The following is a 21,924-nucleotide window of genomic DNA, read 5'->3' on the forward strand; positions in this document are numbered from 1 at the left end:
CAAAGACCCGTTTCTAAAAAATGTATTTATTTCGTAAATAGAACCGCATCTTCATAAACATCAGCTATAAGACAGATTTACAGACAGGAGGAGGAGGAGGGAGGACAGACGGACACATCCAGAGATGTCCGTCAACAGAAGAGTGATGGTGGTGGTTTATCAGTCGTCTGGTGCAGAGAGAATAAAAATGATTTCACTGACATGATCTGCAGCCTCGTGTCGCGCTGGCTGATGCTGAGTCACAGGACACTGCTGCAGAAAACTGATCCTTTGACATGGATTGAATTTAATTTAGACTCCCCTTTTTAGCTGATTTGATCAAGGAAACCTTAATTTGATTCAACTCTGCAAACCGTGGCTGAGCTTTCCGAGAGCATCTCTGCACTGACGTCACCTCTCAGCATTTCTTCTTGTTTTTCAGTTTGAAACTTAATTTTCTGACGTTACCTGGAGATTCGCTGCCGATTGTTTTCATGATTAAATGATTAGTTGTTTGGTCTGTAAAATGACAGACAATGGTGAAAAATGTGTCTGTGTTCCCAAAGGTCAAGACCAGAGAATATTCACATTTAACAGGCTAGAAGAGGATTTTGACTTTTTCTTCTTAAAAAATGACTCAAACTGATTAATGGATTAAACCATAGCTGACAACTTATCAATGAATCATTTCAGCTCTAGAAAAAAGTTTCTCAGATCCCAAAGTGACAAAGTTTTACGATCATGAATAACAAAGAAAAGCAGCGAATCCTTACGTTAAGCTGGAACCAGCATTTGCTTGAAAAATGACTTTAATGATTAATGGATTATCAAAATAGCCGTCATCAGGTTTTTTTTTATTGACTTATCGATTATTCAGCTGATCGCTGCAGCTCGACTTTACACTTATTCAATATCGGGCCAATATCTCCAGAAGCAGGAGTACTTTATTTTAATCCACACCTGTTGACAGACTCAAGCAGCTCTTGGTGTTTTTAATAAGGAATCCAATTAAACTTGGATGGTGCATCTGATGACATGATCATCATCTGTAGTCGAGGCTTGATAAAATATTAAATTTTCTCCTCCAAATTATGTGGCTGAGTAATCTCCTGCTTCTAGAAATACCCCCGAGGCCTCGGAGCTAAACCCTGCTGCTCTCTTGTAATGAAGCTTTGGTGACGTCAGCGCTGTGATACTTTTGGAGAATCAGGTGTTAGTTACTTCTGTCACATCTTAAAAAAATATAGTTCAAATCTGTTTTCTGCATGAACAGCAGTGAGGATATCACTTGAGTGCCCAAGTTACTTTTGATATGTTTTAAAGAAAATCTGTACCTGGATAGAACCACAGCATCATGAACTCTACTTGTTGCTCTGAATCAAAACTGACTGGATGTGAATGTAGAGGCCCAAAGTGTTGAAAACCATGAATATAGATAAACAAGAAGTTCTGTCTATACTGTTATATATATTTTTTTCATTTCACAATGACATTTTATAATTCCACCTTTTTAAAAATTAAATTTCCAACTCTGTAATTTATTCATTCTAACAACAGACTTTTTGAAAAAGGACATTTTAAAGATAAAACTGATATTTTTGTTTTAGTTTTAACTCTTGAAAGAAGCAGCTTTTTTTTATCATGTAACTTTTCCCTTACTTTTATATCCCTGTGTGGGGCACACCTTTGTATAGTCATGTCTTATTTAGTTTTGAACACTTTGGGTCTCTGGTGAGCACTAGGGGGCATCAGACCCGCTCTAACACTGCAGGTGTTTCTGCACGTACAGCATTGTTTGCCTCTGGCAGGAGAGGACTCATCTTCCCTCCTCTGCCATATGCTCTGATGTCATGTTATAACTCCACCGGGTCACAGCTCTGATGCCCCCAAATTCCCCGGATCACCGAGTTTATTGCTGAGTCCAGAGAGGAATTTTACTCTCTGCTTTAAATTAGTTCTTTCTCTGAGGGCTGATTCTGGCACGTCACACCTTTTAGGTCTGGTTGATGATTCCATTGTCATCTACTGACCTTCAGTGGAGTCACATTATAATAACGATTATCTTTTCACTAAATGTTATCAACTTGAATTTAGTTTGGCATATGTTTGTCAAAAGGAAGAACTGCCCAATATCGGCCCCATATATATCGTGCATCTCTAATTAAAACTGTTTTGATTATGTTGCTCTGAAGGAGCTCTTCAAAGTAAAAAAAATAAAATAAAAATAACCCTGATGTCATCTGGGATATCTCATGTGGAGGTGGAAAGATGTTGGCATTTACCAGGCAGAGGGAAGTTGCAGGATCCAGTGCTTAAGTCTGGATATCTCTTCCACTGCTGCATCAAATTTGACCTTTTTTAAAGGTATTAAAGGGGTTTTATTGGATTTACTATTGCAGTTAAAAAACAGTAGTCAACACTGGTGCAGCAGAGGCCAAGATATCCTGAATTTAAGTCTCTTTTCAAGCTTCAAAGATACTGGATCCTACAGTTCCCACAATAACAATCAACAAGCTCTCTGACCTGTCACATGCCCTCATCTTCTCAACTCAAGGCCCTTATTTTAAGACAAATTTTCTAGAAAATTTACAAAATCTTAAGCATTACTCAAGATTAACATCAGGCTGAGTAGGGCCTCCATGACAAGTACACTGACCTTTGTGGGTAAAAACTGGTGACGTGCCCCTTTTTAAACAGCATTTACATGTATTTAGCAAAATCCTGGTACAGATTACAGATATCATATGTTTATTATATTATTTTTTTCCCCTTAGGATGGCAAAATCAAGTCACATTGTTCAACCAATCAATGTTCTTGATGGCAAACACTCCTTAGGTTTGACATCAACAGTGTTTGTTCACTGAGATTGGATGAACATTTCGCACCACATAAATGAGCTCAAAGGGTTAAACAGAACTGTTTGGTTGTTGGATGGAGAGATCTAACTGAGAGGGACTTTTCAAATGTCCTGTAACAAACTAACATTCAGGCTCTCAGCTGACAGCTGCTCCGTTACCTTTCAGGTCAAACAAAAAAATAGCTTCCACGGAGGTTCAACCTCCCGATTACACGTCTAACATCAAGTAAAATATTTTGGGAAGTTGCTGCATTCAGGCCATCATACACATATATATATTGATATGTAAGAAAAGTTCAACACAAACACAGAAAAAAAGTAATGCAATAATAAATAGACACTTTCATTGTCACCTGTATGAACAGAAAGGATACAACAGGCCAAGTATGCATCAAACAACAGGTACCATTTTAGAAAACAGAATACTCGATGAGCTGACTGACAAAAACATTTTAACTCTGATTTTCAGCAGAAACATCCTGTGACTCTGAATGTTCCCTGTGTGAGCTGAGGCATGTACGAGTCATTGTCGTGTGGTTGTTGATGTCAAGTTTAAAACGGTTGTCTCAAAAGGTTTCTACATTAAACTTCTGTCAGTCACCTTCAACTGAATTCTCCCAAAAATAAGAACCGTCAAACTTTTCCTCGTTCCACCGTTTGTTTGTTTTTTAACGAAGAGGACAAATACCAAAGGGAAACATCTGACTATTGACCTGCGGCAGCATGTGGCCACTGAGGTCGTACAAGAGCTTACAACGAAGGCTACGTACCGGCCTTCCTTCAACCAACATGGCTGCCGTACAAGACAACACAGCAACACTTCCACACATACACACTTCATCAGCATGTGGAGAGAAACACACATGACGTGAAAAACAGCTAAAAAACATGATTCAGATGATTTTGATGGTGAGAGACAAGCGATGATTTGAGAAAACGAAAAAACGTGATTTCTGTGTGTGTGAACTGTGCAAACGCTCTGCTTTTCTTTTCATCTTTACAGAAGCTGAATTATATTTATCTGATATATCTATCTCTCCAAAGATAGAGACATTCTGCTGTCCGGGTCGACACATCAGCCCTGGTTTGGAAAAGCATCTCGCCATTAAAGCCGTTTTTGTCTCACTGAAATGAAATATCTGTTTTTCATACCTGATCTGATACTCAGGGAATATATTTATGCAGCTGAGTGGGGTACCTTCAAGTCTGTTTGAACAGATGCTATAAAAACTCTTAAATATTCCCTGAGCATCATGGTCTTTAATGCTAAGATGTCTTTGCTAACCAGGCTGAATGAGAAAAGGCATTAAGGGAACAAGTTTCATAACAAAGTGACAACAACAACAGGCTCAAACAGCTTCCATCTGCAGTACCTTCAATCATCTATGAAGAATATAACCTCTTGAAAATGTATGGCTTTTTAAACAGACCCCATCCGGCCTCCTTCAGAGCAACGCACCACCGAGATAGAGGCCTGAACAGTCAGACGATAGAAGCAGCACGAACAATAATAATAGTCTTCTTAACAATATAAGCTTCTGTACAAACAGGCACAAAAATAAACATCTTTTAAACTCCAGTCGGCATCCTTTGGTCTTTGGTTCCACAATAGAGATGAAACTCCTTGCACAGCATCGAGTGAGAACTGAAGGTCCGAGGGAAACAAGTCTAGATGTCATCAGAGAGCTACAGGGCTGAGGGTGGTCTAGCTTTTTCCCTTTCCATCTGAGTGAGAAATAAAGGTGCAGCGAGGCGACAGCTCAAAGAGGAAGCTCATGGAAGCAACGTGATGTCAGGCCTTAGCTGCTAGCCGACACCTCTGAGATGCACTGTTAATGTAGTATGAGTTTGCAGCGTTTCAGTCCTGGTGCTACATGGATGATCCTGGTGTCTACAAGCCACATTAGTCAGGTAACATCCAAACCAGCTCGGTGAGGTTACAGTTCCGAGGCTGAAATGATTCGAGCAGGACTAACGCCTGACATTAGCTAATATTTGTGGCAAAAAGTCAAGATGGTCAGGAATCTCCATTCTGTGTCTACAAAGGTGTCAGACAGAACAAAGTCATCTTCAGGCCAGTTGCAAGAAAAAATTAAGTTTGGTAACTGGACTGAAAATGAATAATAAAAAGCTGCGTGACAGTTCATGTACCTGGGCTGATCTCAGAGGGCAGCACCTGTGAGCTGACACGTCTTCTTCAGCTTTTGAAGGGAATTTAAATAAGATATTTTCAGGTAGTTTTGTGGGACTTGCAAACATCCTGTCAACAGATGATTCTGATAACCGAATGCTGACTTGCTCCATTTCATTCCATGTTTCAGCTCCTCTGTCAACCTGTCTTCTAAGAATTGATTCATTTGAGGAAGCAAATTATGGAAGAATAAATCAGCCTGCTGCAATGAGCCGAGTCCTTTGGTTTCACATAATGCGACAGCTCCCATCTGCGTCCAGCTGAGAATGCACTGACTTTAAACTGAAGGAGGTTTATAAAATGGTGGCAGGGCGGGTGGGGGTGTGATTATGATTCATGGTGGAGTGGTAGCTCTCCCCCAGCTCTGTGTGTGACAGTCAGTGGCCTCTGGGAGTCAGCAGTGGGTGGCCTCGATGGGTGACAGCGTCAGGATGCTGCGATCGTTGGAGTAGAAGTTCTCCGTGTCGCTCCAAGACCTGAAAACAGGCAGCAGTGACTGAGGGTTAGGAGGCTGACGGTGTGTGTGTGTGTGTGTGTGTGTGTGTGTGTGTGTGTGTGTGTTTGGTAGGCTTGGCTGTCACTAGCTAACACACTGTTGTCCAAAGGTTTGTGATTACAATCTACACAACCAGGCTGGAATAAGCAGAGAAGGGTGAAGGATGAAAGAGTGAGGAGTTAGTAATGGTGGGATGCTGTTAGTGGTGAGTATCACAAGTCTCTCCTCATCACCTCAATAATCCAGGTCTGTCGGTGTCAGCTAATTAAACTTGTTTTGTTTTTTGTTTTAAATCGGGTCCAACAATAACACACTTAGGGCCTCAACTAAAGATTATTTTCATTACTGATTTACCTTTTTTTAATTTTTTTTACGAATAATAGCTGAATTGTTAGTCTATAACACATTTTTTAAAAAAGGAAAAGAAAATGCTCTTTGTACTTAGCCTAAACTGACATCTTTAAATTGCTTCTTCTGTCCAATCAATAGTCAAAAACAAAAACTTTTTATTTGCTATCATAAATGACAAAAATGGCAAATGTTTCAAATTTTGGCTTGAAAAATGACTGAAGCAATTAATTGATTATCAAAACAGTTGACAATTAATTTTCTTTTGATCGATGAATCGACTAACTGTTGCAGCTCAGGACTATTTGCCAAAGTTAAAAAGGTTTTTTTCCACATGAGTGATATCTGTATGTCTGCTCTTCCTGTCTCTTTTTAAAAAAGAAATGGTTTGAAGTGATGCTGCACAAGTATTGTACTATTGCTCTATTTAATTTTATTTTATTTAAAGGGTACATACAGAATTAAGAAAAAATGCCAGTGCAGTGAGGAAAATAAGGTCACTAATTACTGCACTAAAGCCTTAAATTTCGCAACTTTAGGACCTGCTGATACCCTGATCTGATCAAACAAAAACCAGGGTGGGAAAAACTGGCTTACATCCACTATTATCTCTACTTTCTTTCATTGGTGTGAAAAGCAGCAGTGTGGAGTCAAAGTACATCCACGTCCTTGGAGTGCTTGCAAATGCAAATGATGCACAGGCTTTGGTGCTGAGACGGTCTCAAGGTTTGGATTTAATAAAGCTGTTCAGAGACAGCTCATTAGACCTTGAAGTACTGAATGCCTCTGCTCTCACACTTCAAACATTGTGGTAAAGGTTCTATGCTGCAAATAAGGCTATGCCTTTAAATTTCATTTCGTTTTCTGAATCTGTCTCTGGTTTGTTCTTGGAGGAGGTGAGATGAGACTTGAGCTACTCAACTCATGGACAAAAATCAACATGGTCATCACAAAGAGAAATACATCATGATCAACATCCATCAACATTCATGCTTCATATGTCCACTCTCAAGATAACCAGGACTAGTATCTGATTTTCTGCAGGTAAAATATACATGCTTAACTTTAACTCGCTACTTAAATAATCTTCACTTTTTTAATAGAAAAATAGGTATTCTATCTTCCACAACAATAAACATATATGCATATAGTATAAAATCTATGCTATACTCTATAGTTTTATCTAGAGACACGACAGAGGCACAGTCCCTTTCTGTCCTTAGCTTAACGATCTGGATCTCCTTTGGAAATGTCTCACAAATACTGATCTAGTACACAATCTCATCCAATTGCAAACGACTCCAACTAAATGGCCAGTGATTGGGCTGGAAGAGACTAAAACACAAAGTGGATAAATAATGAAAGTCACAGCTCTTAAAGGTCACAACAAACAGTGGACTGCAACCACACTGACTCACATCAAAGCAGTCAGCGATCAGAGCTTTTGCCTCAAAGCACCAGCAGGGAGGAGCGGATTCTGTGGTTCTACATCCTCTGAGTTCAAACAGAGCCTTCTTTCTAGCTGCTACACCTGATCTTCACATGACTGCACGTGTAGAGACTGAAATGTGTGTGTGCAGCTTTTACATGCTGAATATATGAGGCAGACTGCACTGTACCTGTCGAGCTACATGTGTAGATATTTTTTGATTTCTAAATATCAGCTGCTCTACTCTGAACAATTCTCACCACCTTTAAATTAAATGCTGCTCTGTGAGATGAAGACAACCGTTTTAAGACCTGGTGAACGGGAAAACAGGGCCACCCAGGGACTTTAAATAGGCTGATGACTCAAATGATGGTTTGACTAGAGGCACTCTCTCGTGCTACATCACCAGCTCAGCTGTGTTTCAGGGCTGGGGTCAAACAGAAAACATCTCAATGCTAAAACCATCTTTGCTCCGCGGGTTACGACAGAACAAAGAGGATGTTAGCACCAAAACACTGTCGGGATGAAGCCGGTGGGAACATGAACCCAAGAAAAGAACAGAACAGGCAGATTTCTGACAAGACAAAGCTCACGGGGGACGTTAACAGCACATGAATAATTAATCCGGAAGGTCGAACAACATTATGCAGATTTCAGACACAGAAGGACAGGGACACAGAGAGGACAAAAAAAGACAAGTGCAGGAGTGTGTGAGGGGGCACAAATACATACAGGTTTACATTGTATACAAAGTACCAAAGGCAACAGCAGCCCCCATGCAACAAGACAGAGTCTGGGCATTCTTGTTTTGTAGCCAGTAGTGGACAAGACAGGTGGAGATCTGTGTCTACTGTAATATAAACATGTGGAGAAGGTAAACTCCACCCACCTGGAACACCCCTGGTTATAAAATGAGCATGCCTTCGAAGTTGGCCTCTTCTCAGAAGCACATATAAGGCTTCAGGATCAAGTAGAAAAAGACTAATAGATACAGGAAGTAGCAAAAAACAAACAAACAAACAAACGAAAAAGACTCTCCGAGACTACATTTCCCAGCAGCCTCTCTGGTTTAGGGTGTGGTCCCCTTGTTCAAAGTAAAGAGGAGGGGGAGGAGCAAGGAGTTTCAGACAGCAGCTGAGTTTCCATCCAAGATTATAATTATGATTTTAAATCAGAATGTATAAAACACACAGTATGTTATTTCTGCCACTAGGGGTCTCTCAATCAAAACAAAACACATAGACAGGTGTGGGATCATGGGAGTTGTTGTTGTATTGTTGAACAACCACCATAATGATAAAAACTATCTGATGTCATTCAGGCAGGAACGTTGAAGGACGAGGTAATGCTTTAAAGTTTGTCCACATTTTGTTTAGTCACGTTTGCCGACTTCCTTCCTCATTCTGTGCCACTTTCACGGAAGTGAAAGGTGACCAAATGAGACAGAGCGTTTCCTCCAGGAAACTTGTTGATTCTTAAGGGTTTGAACATTGCTGGAGACATTTGGGAAAAGCATTATACTATATACCAAAGGTCTAGTTGTTTCTAGACATTTTAATGCAGAAATATTACATATTGTTTCTTAAAGTCCGACATGATGAACACGTTGCAAGTTTGAATCACATTTCCAACTGTTTTCTAAAGCAGACTTAAAGAACAATGTTTTAAAACTAAATAATCTTACAGGCTGGTTCATTTTTGTATGTTTAGATTTTTTATGGATATATGCCTGTTAAATGGTTCACCACCAAGTAGTACTAGGCAATATGTTGTTAATATATTATTATCTTATATGAGACTATATATCGCCTTAGATTTTTGATAGCAATATAGAGGTAACTGGTCAAATATTTCTTGATACTTGATTTTGGCGCTCAGTTGTAGCATTTATGGAGGACTTTGTAGGAGATTTCAAAAATATCCACATATATATGGTGTATCGTGATACAGCATAAAAATATCACAATAGTATTTTAAGGCCATAACGCCCAGCTTCACTACCAAGTACCATGGTTCAATTGCATAAATGTAATTTTGGAAATGTCAATTAAAAAAAGCCATCGTAATCTTAACATCTAATTTAAATGTTTGGGTAAAATTAGTTTGACCTTTGGATGGAAACGCAGCTGCTGCGAATTGACGACTACATGCGGGCGAATATCTCATTAATTATGAAAAACATCTCTGACTCCTGACATCCGTTCCTGCTCTGTCGCCATTATTCAGCAATGGCCAGCATTCAACAACAGGCCAAGTAAAGCAGCCAGCTACAGTTGGGCTTCCAATATATAACCGATAAATACTTTATGTATATATATTTGTATATATATGTTGGTAAATATCATAGCTATATGTCCCTTCCAGTCATTAAGCGTGTTATATAAGACTGGGTGGATATATTCCCTTTCCCCTATGGCAGTATCATAGCATTAAGGCTGAGTCTCACTAGACTTTCATTCGTTCTTTGTGGTTTTATGCTTTATTTTCTAAATCTCACAAGGTAAAGAAGGGGAGGGGAGGGGAGGGGAGGGAGAGAAGAAGGTATGCTGAGAGCAGAAGAGGAGTAGGAAGAGGATGAAGAGAGAAGGAGAGGAGAAGTAATATTAAGGGAAAGAGATGAGGAATAAAAACTAAACCTGCACATTCAGGCCAAATTCTATTAGCTGATTGCCTATTTACAGTATAAAGCACAACACAGCAGAGCGTTTTACTTATGTTCATTGTTTGTTTATCCCTCTGGGAGTACAAATTGGCTGCTGTTTGCTCAGTTGGAAGAATCCGATTGGCTGCTTCGTGCCAAGGTCAGAAAACAAATCAATCATTCCCACAGGAAGAAATTCATCTAAATTGAATCATATATTTAGAGGTAATCTGACCCTGAAGCAATCAAAATAATTTCCTTTCTTCCAGTGAAATGACCCTGACAACAACTGAGATAGAGTATTTCATAGTGCATATCTCACCCACTGCTATCTGGATAATAATGAAAGAAATAAATATTAAAATGTGGGACTCATTCTATGCTCCTGTATGGCTGAATCAATGTTTAAAATGATCATACGATACCTAAGATGTTAGTTATTTGAGCTCAGGCCTGGCAGAAAATATGTCATTATAGCCAGTCACAATTTCTAATATGAGACTGCTCGCAAGACTGCTGTGCCCTCCAGGCCTGACTGACTGGGACGACCCAGTCCTCGACTCCACCGCAGAGGGTCTGCAGGTTGCTGTCCAGAGGGGCTGATGGGAGGGTGGGGATCAACAGTGCATCCCTTATTTTGACCTGCATGCTGTTATTACCTTCACAAACACACACACACACAGTCATGAATGAACAAACATGCGTGCCCACACCACCCGACTCTGTTCAAGGCCCACTGCAGAAGACTCACACACAAAGAACAAGAATGCTACATCTTCATTACTGATGTAATCAATACAAAAAGTCCCATGATGTTTTGGGGAGTATTGATTGCTCAGCAGAAAGGGCCGATCAGGTCAATTAATCAATGACCCCTCGGAGTCACTGGGATTCAGGACAAAAAGACACAATAACACTGAAACTGCAGAATGGGCAGCCCAGCAAACTGTGAACTCAGCTTCTTCATCTTTAAAGCTGCACTTGGCAAAATTTTGCAAGAAAAAAAAATCTAAGTTGTAGATGTTACATCATCCTTCATCACAAAGTGGAGATGCAGCAGAGAGGACTTTTTATCTGCACTTACTGAGAGCTCACTTTGTGACATGTTTCATTATTTACACCTCTCTCTGTCACTTAGGGCCACCAAAATGCAAAATCAAGTGCAGCTTGAAAGTTAAGTCGCCACAACCCATCACTTATGAAGCACTTTCACATCTCTCCAATCATAGGTTAATGCTGGAGATGTGCAAATCTGGTGTACGGATCATATTTAACTTGACCAGCTAACCATTGTCTGGCCTCATCTCAAGTGGAGAAGCCCTCTAATGAACAAGAAGACCTCCTGTACAATATAGGAGTCGACCTAAAGCTAATAAGTCAACTTAATAACTGACATATAGACATCTGTTAAAGTGCATTACAGATTAGGCAATTTTCCTTGAAAACTGGCTAATCAGGCTAACTCCCACTACGACACCAACCTTTGATTTTAAGGGAGTATTGAACAGAAACAGAGGAGACAGACAGGACAGACAGAATAACAGATCGCAGCATAGATGATTAGGACATAGACACATGGGCTAATGGACAGACCGCCGTGATGTAGGGGCTAGAGAAGGCGGGTTACATAGAGTAATATTGAGACCTGTTAGGTGCAAAGGGTTTCCATTGTAAGGGCCTTGAAGAGACAGTTCACCCCAAAATCAAAAAATAATTTTTCCTTTCCTCTACATCACCTACACTACATCTGTAGTGTCATCTATCCATATTGTTTCGGTATGAGTTGCAAAGTTTTGGAAATATCGGCCGTAGGTCTTCTCTTGAATATAATGCAACTCAGCTTGTGGAGCTTTAAGCACCAAAAAATAAATTTTTAAAAACTCAACAGAAAAGTCTCTTTACAGAAGTCATGATCCAGTTACTTAAGATGATCCATCCAATCAATCCATTGTGAGCAGTGTCTAATGGAGTAACTATTGTCTTTCTGCTTAACTACCAGGACTAATCAACGTATCACCATGCAGAAGGAAGCGAGCATCTACTCACGGACAAGACGTTTGTGCTCATGACAGCACGTGATGTAAACAATAATTGCGTCCAACCATAGCTAGCTCAGTTAGCTAGCCTCTCATTCATGAGAAGATGCACATTTCCATTTGTGTAGTGATAAAGTAAAAAATTGTTCCTACATGAAACTGCTCACTCAAGGTCTGTGGATTATCTCGAGTAACCAGGCCATGATTTTGGAAAAGAGACATTGAGTTTTTAAAAATGTGTTTTTAAAACTCACATAAAAAAAAATCTAGATGATAAATAGCCCTACAAGTCTGATTCATCTTTTTTTTATTTTTGAAGTGAACTGCCCTTTAATAAAAATGCTGGAATCAAATTTCTGCCTGACTAACATCTATCTGCATGCTACAGTATCTAGAGGGCATGGCCATCACAATCTTCAGTCATTGGTCTCTGTGATTTTGGTTACAAGGTGTACTGACATATTTCTGATAGTACACTACTGTGGCTGTAAGATTAAGATCACCTTTCTGCCTGGTTAATCATTATGTTCAGACTCTCCCAACATACACTCTGATGGAAATAAACTCAACAGTGCAGTCGATGAGTGCAGAACTCCTCATTCAGCTGTTGTCCCAACCAGTCTCTTTGACCGTTCAAGACCTTGCTCCCCTACAACTGTGTGCCCAACGACAGATCATAACAAGACAGACTTACATTAGGGTTATAGCCGTATTAAGACCTAAAACAGTCAGGACTGCAGCCCAAAATTTTTGAAACCAAGAGGTGCTGAGGATTCATCAGGTTTCATAAACATTGTTTCTTGCCGTTGTCGTCCTCCCCACCTGTTGCTGCGGCTGGATGAGTTGCAATGGTTGGTGCTGGCCTGGCACTGCCCGGTCATTTGCTCCAGGAGGCGGGCCAGGCGGGAACAGCCGCTCTGCCCATGTTGGTAGCAGCACAGGGACTCCACACAGCTGAGGGCCTGCGCCTGGGGGGCTGATAGAGACTGGAGGAAGGGTAGAGCAGGAGTAGGTGAAGAAGAGGGTGAAATGAAATGTTGGAGAGTGGTATTGTCAGGGTAAGAGAAATCACAGAGAAGTTGGGAGAAGAGAGGAAGAAAGAAAAAGAGAAGGAAAGAAAAAAATGAGTGGAGAAAGAGGAGAAAAGAGAAGAAATTAATACCAACACAAAACAGGTTTACTGTCACATATTGACAGGATGACGGATGACTGGGAGATGACATATTGCAGGCTGTCAAAGGAACAATGATGTACAGGGAAGAACATTCGATACATGCTACACAAAAGGGCTGAAATGTTGCAAATAATACATAAATCATCAAAAAGGTAAACAATTATTTTTTTTAAAAACATGAAAAAAGCTCAAAATTTTAAAACAAATTGATTTGCAGTATATTTTGTGGTAAAGTCTGTCCTTATTTGTAAATGAAATCCGACTCAAAGTTAAGGTTTGACTGAACGTTTCCAAAGATGTTAAACCTGAGATCAATTTATCTTTTTCAAATACCAACCTTTAACTGGTTCCTAATGATCCAATCTACTTCTGTTTTGACAGAAGCACTGAAAGCTCCAGAGCTATCACATGAATGTACATGACAAAAAACAAAACAGATTCAGATCTTTTTCCTTTTACAAATGTGAAAAGTTAACATATTGTCCGTATTTAATGTAAAAGTAGATTTTTAGTATAAAGAAATCTGAAATCTGAAAGACTGAAAGACTGAAAATACATTTTATGACCAAACAAACTTTTCAATGGGCCAGTGATGCATTGGTTGATAAATCTGAACGAAGCTGCTGCCTAGAAACCTGCAGGATCAGGTGGTTCTGTTAACCTGAGTCAGCACCCGAGAGACAGCGACAGTGTGTGATGGGAAAGTGAAGAGCAGAGAGACCAAGAGCAAACAGAGAGAAGGTGTGAGGTTACATTCCTGTAGTTTGCATCCTGAGCGCTCCTTTTCTACTGTATGGACCCACTTCAGTGACCCACCTGATTCTTCCATAAATCTGCTTTCATTAAAAAAAAAAAAACTTCATGCTATTACTGATTATGGCATTAACTGTGGAGATGTCTCTTGGGATTAAATATCTCACTTTGGGGTACAGCGGTTTTTTGACTATGTAAAGTTTTTGTAGTCAAGTAAACACCAACATATTTTACTTTTGTTGATGATGGCTCCTGTGATGTAGCCCAATATAGCCATATTATGTAGCTGAAAGTGTGACCCATGTGTCCCACAGTGCTTTGGATTGAGATTTTGCTGTTGTTTCATTTCTCTGCAGCAGAAATTGGAGACACTGTTGGCATGAAACCAAACTTCTGCTTCTTGGCTGGCAACAGCAAAACACAGATGGGACAAACTGAATATGATTTATTCCGGTAGTGTCAGGTGTCCCTGGATAATAAATGCAGGGTTTTGCTCTTCCTCTATCAGAAAATACTGCTTTTTCCTTTTGAAAAGGGTTTGTTCGTGTCACTGTGGCTACAGTCACCCTCGCTGTAGCAGAGAAAAGTTGTGGTTGGAGAATGTTATTATTCCAAACTGCGGTAAAAGCAGTGACAGCAGCCAAGCCACAGCTGTAGCCATGGATGGTATGTGTCCTCAACTAGTGTTTATCTGTTGGTGAGGTGTCCTTGGGGCACCTATCATGGTATGACCATATGGGTGATAAAAACAGTCAGCTTTTCATTAACTCTATATACCTGTATTAATCTACCAGTAACAACTCGTATCAATCTGTGAAGCAGCAATCAGTCATCGCAGAGTGTGTAAATCACAAGCAAAAGACAGCAGTTTTGAGATACTGCAGTTTTCAGTAGCAGCCAAGTTACAATAAAACTTGTTCTCCAACAGAAGTGGCCATTTCACCTTTGCACTGTTCCTGAGGAACTGTGTGGTGCACATATTTTGTTTAGTTCTGGAGAAGCAGCAGCAATATGATGCCCAGAGTAAAACCAGGTCAAACCTTATGATTAATAGTTCCCTTGTAAACTGTGGTTTTCTGAGAAAACGCTGCCTGAATTGAAGGTTTTGTCATAAAATGACCAAGGCCTCAGTGACAGCTATATGTGTGACATCATCCCCTGACTGATTTACTATATTAGAGTTCAGCTGAAGTTCATGTTCGCTGTTCTTTTATTGAGCACATCGTGAGGGTTACACAACTAAAACAGCAGAGGGTCTTAGGCAAGATGTTTTGTTTTTTTAAGCGACTACAAATGAAGATGCAATGATCTTGCCTTTATAGTCACAAAGCCCACTCTGTATGTGGAGAAACAAAACTTAAAGTCTTAAATTAGAAAACAGAAGATAAAGGAACTTAAAAATCACAAAATAGATTAGATAAGATAACAAATACTCAAAAGCAGACAATGACATAATATTCAGGCTTCAAAATTAAGTATTTTTGAGTATGATGGGGTTAGATGGTTGAACAAAAATACAGCGAAGACAGTGAAGTCAGCATGCCAACAGCATTCTCTCGCTCTAAAACCCAAAACTCAGATCTGATCAATAACAGTGAATTGAGACAGGAATAGGAGAGGATGGGGACAATCATGGTTGGTAAAGGAGGACGGGGTCACTCATATCCATGTAGGGGAGGATGAATTTACTTGTGGAAGGGCTGGGATGGATGGAGTTTGGGAGGGGATTGGGTCATTCATATCAGAGTGAGACCAACAAAGAGACATACAGGAATAGCTTTTTTACATCTGAAATAAAAGGGCAGTGCAGCGGTGGCATTCAGCCATGGGTGAATGACTAAAGGTGCAGGTATTCTTAACCAAATATAAGGTGGTTTACTGCAGATGTTAGGGAGTGCACAGGGTTGATTGGTCCATAATGCTCGGGCAGTGACAGTACAAAGGGGACAATGGCAGTGAAGTATGGTACTACCTAGGGGAGCAGGGGTCTGGGCCGGGGGGCAGCAGGGGGAGGATAAGCAGCTAGCAGGTGCCAATTGTCCTCCCCTGGGCTCCGCTGGGCTTTAACAGGGTCATATTCTGGGCCGACTGAACCCTCACCCTCTTCCATCTGAAGGACACAAGATGCTTACAGTGAACCCACTGGCAAGTAAGTAGGTAGTGGCTGGTAGGTCAGACATCGACATACAGTAGCGACATAACCAGTAGAGCCAGCCTGTTCACTAACCAATCACACTGCAAAAAAATATCTGCTGGAGTCATTCTATCATCAAGTCTTTAAATTCTTCTAAAAACAAAATGAGATGACTCACTTTCACTTTTCTTTTCAACATTTGGGGAATTTTTCTGAACAGGCACTAGATGGGATGGACTGATACAGATTTTCAGAAATCAAGGAGACCAATGAGCAATATTTGGAACTGATATAAGTTTGCAGTAAAAATAATTTGTGTGTCAAAGTGTCAAACCAGTGCTGAAATGTAATTAAATACAATTTACTCAAGTACTGTACTTACATGTAAGTACAATTTTGAGGTAATTGAACATTTTGGAGGCCAAAATTGCAACTTTTACTCCACTGCATCAGTTACTTTTCTTTTTTAAAAACATAACCAGATTCTGATAATTGGAAAAATGCTGAATCGGCCAGGGCAATAATCGGTTGACGCCAGGAGAGCATCAAAAATAATATTTGATGACAATAAAATTTTATTTTTGAGGTGATCTTTCTTCAGGTGAGATCTAAAATCATCTCATAGCATTGGAATTTTTAATATTTCGTTTTGTAAATCTGCAGACTCAATACAAGACTAAAAGACTGCATTGAACAGTTGATATTTTTTTCCAGTGCTGCTTATTTACCAACCAGCAGAATTATTAGTCAGTTAGTAAGCAAGCGGTCAGTCAGTCAGCAAGTCAAGTCAAGGCTGCACTGTAGGTGGGCAGTAAAATACATTTCTGACTCTCACCCTACAGTGTGCTCTAATACACTTCTACATACAGTACAGACAGACCAAATAAATACTGGTCTCTTTTTTAGAACCCCTTCACAAGTGACCTCACCAACAATCTTCAACATCGCAACAGACCTGAGAGCAGCTTTTTGGCTTACAAGGCAAATAAAAACAGCTGCCTCCTGTTTTTTCAAACAAGACACCAACCTGGGTCTAATGCCCCTGCGACAGATCTGAACCTCATTTTAATTGGGACTGGGAGCTAATCATATGTCACTGCTTGAGAAGAGGTTCTTCAGAAAAGTTGATTGGAGTGATGAGGTCACTGCAGAATGGCTTTGATTTCTCACAAAAGCAGAGACAATTGAACACATTGGTGAGAAGGCGGGTAAGCTGAAGAAAGAGCTGTAAAACTGAGCAAGAAATGAGCAAAAAGAAGCTGCAGGCACAAGAAAGATGTCCTGAGGGAAATGATCCTTCTAAAGCAGATAAGCGCAAATCTATTAGTATCCAACCCAATTAACCTGCTGCTGAATCTATCAGAGCTACAGAGTACGCAAACAACGGAAAACCCTGGAGAACCCCTTGGGTACTTTTGTGATTACTTCCCTCTAATCTAATTAGGAAAAAAAGACTCAGAGAAATACTGGAAATCTTTCAGCACAACTGAATAAACGGCACATGAACATATGCTTTGATTTTGAAACCCAGTAAGAGCATCTGGTGTAGTTCTACCCATTCAACAAACAAATTACTCAAGCTGAGGAAATAGGATCCGTTTTGCATAATGTGCTTTGTGCCCTCCCTTGCCGTTATGCACACAGCACTTATGATCAGTCAGTCTACAGTTTGTTTCTGCTCATTGAGTTTGCAGGATGGGACCGGCATCGCTTATATTGTTAGTGACATGGAATATACGCTCAGTTGCCAGTTTTTTTTGGAAACACCAAGCTAGAACTACTGCTCTTAATCATACCCATGTATCTAATGTTCAGTTTTAGATTAAATTGTTTTTGAGTTGTTGGGGGCGACAATATACTCGAAACACCTCCCAGTGTAATGCAACACAGTTCAAGAGCACCACAAGCCTGAGCCTCCAAAAGAACCTTTACGTTCAGTCAACATCTTTCAGAAATATTAAGCAGTAAATCTTTGTAAATGTTTGATTTACTGGAGGACTGCTGTATTAGACTGCATTAGTTTTAGCAACGTGTAGATACTGGCAGCTAAGCGTCATGTAAATAAGTATGAACATAAAATATAGGCTGTTATTTTTAGCAAGTGCTACATCATGAGAATTAACATGCTGTGTCCTTAAACAATGAAGATATGCATGCAGAAATCATTAGCCTTGAAAAGACACTAAGCATCTAGGGCCGCAACTTATGATTGTTTTCATTATGAATTAATCTGCCTATTACTTTATCAATAAAATGTTTGGTCTATAAAATGTCTGAAAACAGTGAAAATTGCCTATTATTATATCCCTGAATTCCTGGCTGTTATCTGACTGTCAGTCTAAAACTGATAAACAAAAAAAAAGATATTCATTTACTTCTTATATGTCAAAGTAAAGCATCAAATCATTATTTGGGAATCTGATCATATTTGAATTAAATTATTATGTGGTTATCATGATATTTGCTTTGCAACTTCTGTATCTACAAAGTGATTAGATGAATAATCGTTGCATCTCTTAACCATACTCTCTAACCATCACCTCTAACTACTGGTAACTGTATATGCCATTAGCTAGTTAGCTCGGTTCGCCGTGCAGATAGCAGACCTATTAGTACTATTGGCTATTGTAAACACTAATCTACAAGATCCTATTTAACTGCCTTTTTTACAGGAAAAACATAATTATGCGGAACAATTAGCACTGTGCTAGCCATTTCATAGGAACTTTAAAAACTTTAACATTTTTTCTGTTCACTATTTTTGGCTTTTGGTCTTTTCCCTTCACCAAAGAGAGCTCACACTATTGTTAGGATTTCCCTTGCAGGCCATTTAAAGTGATATCTGCTATGACAGCACAAGATCTTCAAGTCATCAGCTAAAATTAAGCTGCGAGGGTAACACAGTCTGTCATGCATCTGACCGGACAGCATCATGCTGCTGTACAAGGCAGCCCGAACCAGTCCAAGAGTCTGTCATGCAGCTGTAGTGTTGGTCTTGTTCTGTGGGTCTGCTAAAACCATGCAGGAGTACAACTCTGAGGTAAGGAGGTTGTCTCAAGTTGTGAATCCAGTGTGAGGGTGTTTGGCTGGACATATGTCAAGAGGATGGACCATGCCAAAAGTAGAAGGGGTGGTTTGATGGGCTGCACCATGCGACTGTGTGATGTGTCATTTTAACATGAGCGTGACATGGCAGGCTGTGGTTGTAGGACCACTAGCTGATCTCAGGAGGCGGATCTGACCAGGTGCTGTGATTCAGGTCTACACAGTCAGAACAGTGCCTCATAAATAATGACTTAGGACTGCAGACAGTCTCCCAATATGATAATATTGCTATCAGATTATATGCTGAGGAAGAATACAAATGAATTCATTGAGGATACCCAGGTGATTTCACATTCATTCATTCGCTCATCTGTAAGTTCATGCAGTGGGGGAAGTAATGACAGTGCCATGCTGTAACAGGCAGGAGAGGTGGAGGTCTCAGAACACATTCTGTACATACGTCAGCCTCTCACTAAACTGCAACACATGCAGCGACTGAAATGGTTGATATCATATTATTTTGCTCGAAAATGTGTTTAAATTTCCCCTTTCCCAATCACGGAGAATGCTGATTGGCTTGTCCAGGGCATGCAGTCACAGACACGACACAAGAGAAACTGCTCCAACAATAACAGCACACATCTCTGCTCTCAGTGTACTGCCAGTGTTAAGACCAGGCCTCAATGGGACTAAATAATGTCCAGACCTGGGAGAACGAACATCTCACTATTATACGTATGATCATAAACAGGAGCACTTGTTTCATGAAGCAATATTTCTGTTTTTTAGAGGCTGTCCGTGTGATGTGATAAATTAGGTTTTATCCTAGCATCATAACTTCTGCATCTGTTATCTATATGTAAGTGTATATAAGCAAGCGGTCAGTCAGTCAGTGTCAGTCAGTGTCTCTAGCTATAAATGTGAACATGCAATGAAAGAAACAAGAACGAATATCATCCATTTTGACCTCATATAACTTCAGTGAGTGACTGATTTTTTAAGTAAGACTTTTGCAAAATGTTGGAATGTAAATCTGTATCCTGAGAAAAAGGTGAGAAATTATACAGTAGAAAGAAGATCAGGAGCTACGGTGGTTTGTAAAAATATGCTAGTATTTTATATTTTTTAAATCCATGGAAGTAAAATTAAATTTAGAAGGAGCAGCATTAATGGAGGGAAAGAGAAAACTGCCAGTATAGATGGCTGACTATTCACAAAAATACAGATGCATCCCAAAAACTGTAGAAATATTGCTTTTGAAAAAAGCACTCCTGGGATACTTATTTTATTTTAATTAATTTTAAATGTATTTTGAGCCCAGGGCTGAACCGGTATCATCTTTTCTACCTAATCTTGCCCAGCTGGCTCTTGGCTCTGGACAGAGGCTGCAGAGCGATGAAGTCATCACCTATTGCCACACGGTTGGAATACATCTACACCAGAAGAACACAGAGAGGATAGGAGGAAGAACACACACAGAGGTTAGATATCAAGCTTTCATACAAACACTCATTTAAACACATAGTTCATACTGGACCCACTTTCAGAATAACACACACATACTGACAAAGACAAAACGGGACAAAAGTTAGAGCAGAAACAACAAACACCACATAGGATTAGAGAAAGCAGTTCCTTTTTTTTCTGTAAAAACAAGAGAAGAGTTTTGAAAGGAGTAACGTAGAAACATGAACAGTCTCCAGCTGGTTGAATCAATACAGTAACAGCAGAAGACTGCTGAGAGGTGACCATGCACACTGTGTGTTTGTGTATGTGTGTGGGATCAAAAGAGGTCATGCGGTGTGTGTATGTGCAACTCAACACCATGCTGTTCCTGTAAAGAAGTGGGTAACTCAGGACCACAGAGGCCGAGAAAATAATGAACTATTTAAACAATGTGGCACACAGAACATTTTCTCTCCCTGTCTAGAATTTGAGTTATTGTGACATTTTAGTTTGTTTTCTCCCTCCAGGCTCTTGTCACATTACAGGAAATATAATTTCCGTTTTTGTGATACACGTAGGATTAAGTAATAAATCTAATGCTGGGTTCAGACAGGAGGTGGAAGTCCCATAAAGCATGGTGATATGTTAAGTCCCTGTGAGGAGTAGATGGCTATCCATAGCCAAACAATTCACTCAACAAGCAATTGTGCTCCTCTGCTCTTTTCTAAATCCATGTAGATCTGATAAAAACACAATCACAAACAGCCGTGAAAAACTGCGGTGACCAAGAGTGACTATACACTGTGACTTGGAGTCAGGCCAGCAGGATGCATTTGAAACCCAGGGGAACCTCGGAGCAGTAAACAGATAAATGCTAGATAAGACTCTTTAAATCCCAGCCAATCTGAAATAGAGCCTGTACTTAATACAAAAAGAAAGTTTAATCCACGTTAGACAAATGGCTGGACTTCTGTACCAACATTCCCATTAAAAAACCTGTAGAGGTCTTCTCTCCCTTCCTCCCATGTTACCTGACTCTTCTGTGTGCTGGTGGGCTGCAGGTGTCTGTAGAAGACCTTCTTCACCACATCAGGAAAGAGGCAAGTTATGACGATGATGATGATGGCAAACCAGGCCGATCCGCTGGACAGCAGCTGCACGAATACAAAGTACATGTCCTGGGTGTGGAGGAATGGCCTGGAAGAAGTGGAATGGACACAATGGTTACATAGTGCAGAAGAAAAGGGAAGTAATACAATTCTTATGCTTTTTATCAGTAAGCATCAACAAGTTGGTTTGTCTGAAAATGACAGTAACATTATATCTGAATATATATCAGAACTGACTGACTGAGATAAATGACTTTGTGCTGGGGACACAACTGAACCGAACAG

At 40.0% G+C, this 21,924-nt stretch overlaps 1 protein-coding gene across 1 annotated transcript in view; it reads right to left on the bottom strand.

Moving 5' to 3' along the window:
* Positions 1 to 6: 6 nt before the first annotated feature.
* The window catches only part of atp11b (ATPase phospholipid transporting 11B), a 56,933-nt gene continuing 35,015 nt past the window's right edge, over positions 7 to 21,924 (bottom strand). Inside the window, exons 28-30 of the mRNA XM_073476159.1 lie at positions 21,562 to 21,727; positions 12,801 to 12,964; positions 7 to 5,504 (exon numbers count right to left, since the gene is read on the bottom strand). Of these exons, the coding sequence (XP_073332260.1) occupies positions 5,423 to 5,504; positions 12,801 to 12,964; positions 21,562 to 21,727 (412 nt within the window). The 3' untranslated portion in view covers positions 7 to 5,422. The remainder of the gene's footprint in view (positions 5,505 to 12,800; positions 12,965 to 21,561; positions 21,728 to 21,924) is intronic.

Source organism: Pagrus major, chromosome 11 (assembly GCF_040436345.1).
Source record: "Pagrus major chromosome 11, Pma_NU_1.0".
Taxonomy (NCBI): domain Eukaryota; kingdom Metazoa; phylum Chordata; class Actinopteri; order Spariformes; family Sparidae; genus Pagrus; species Pagrus major.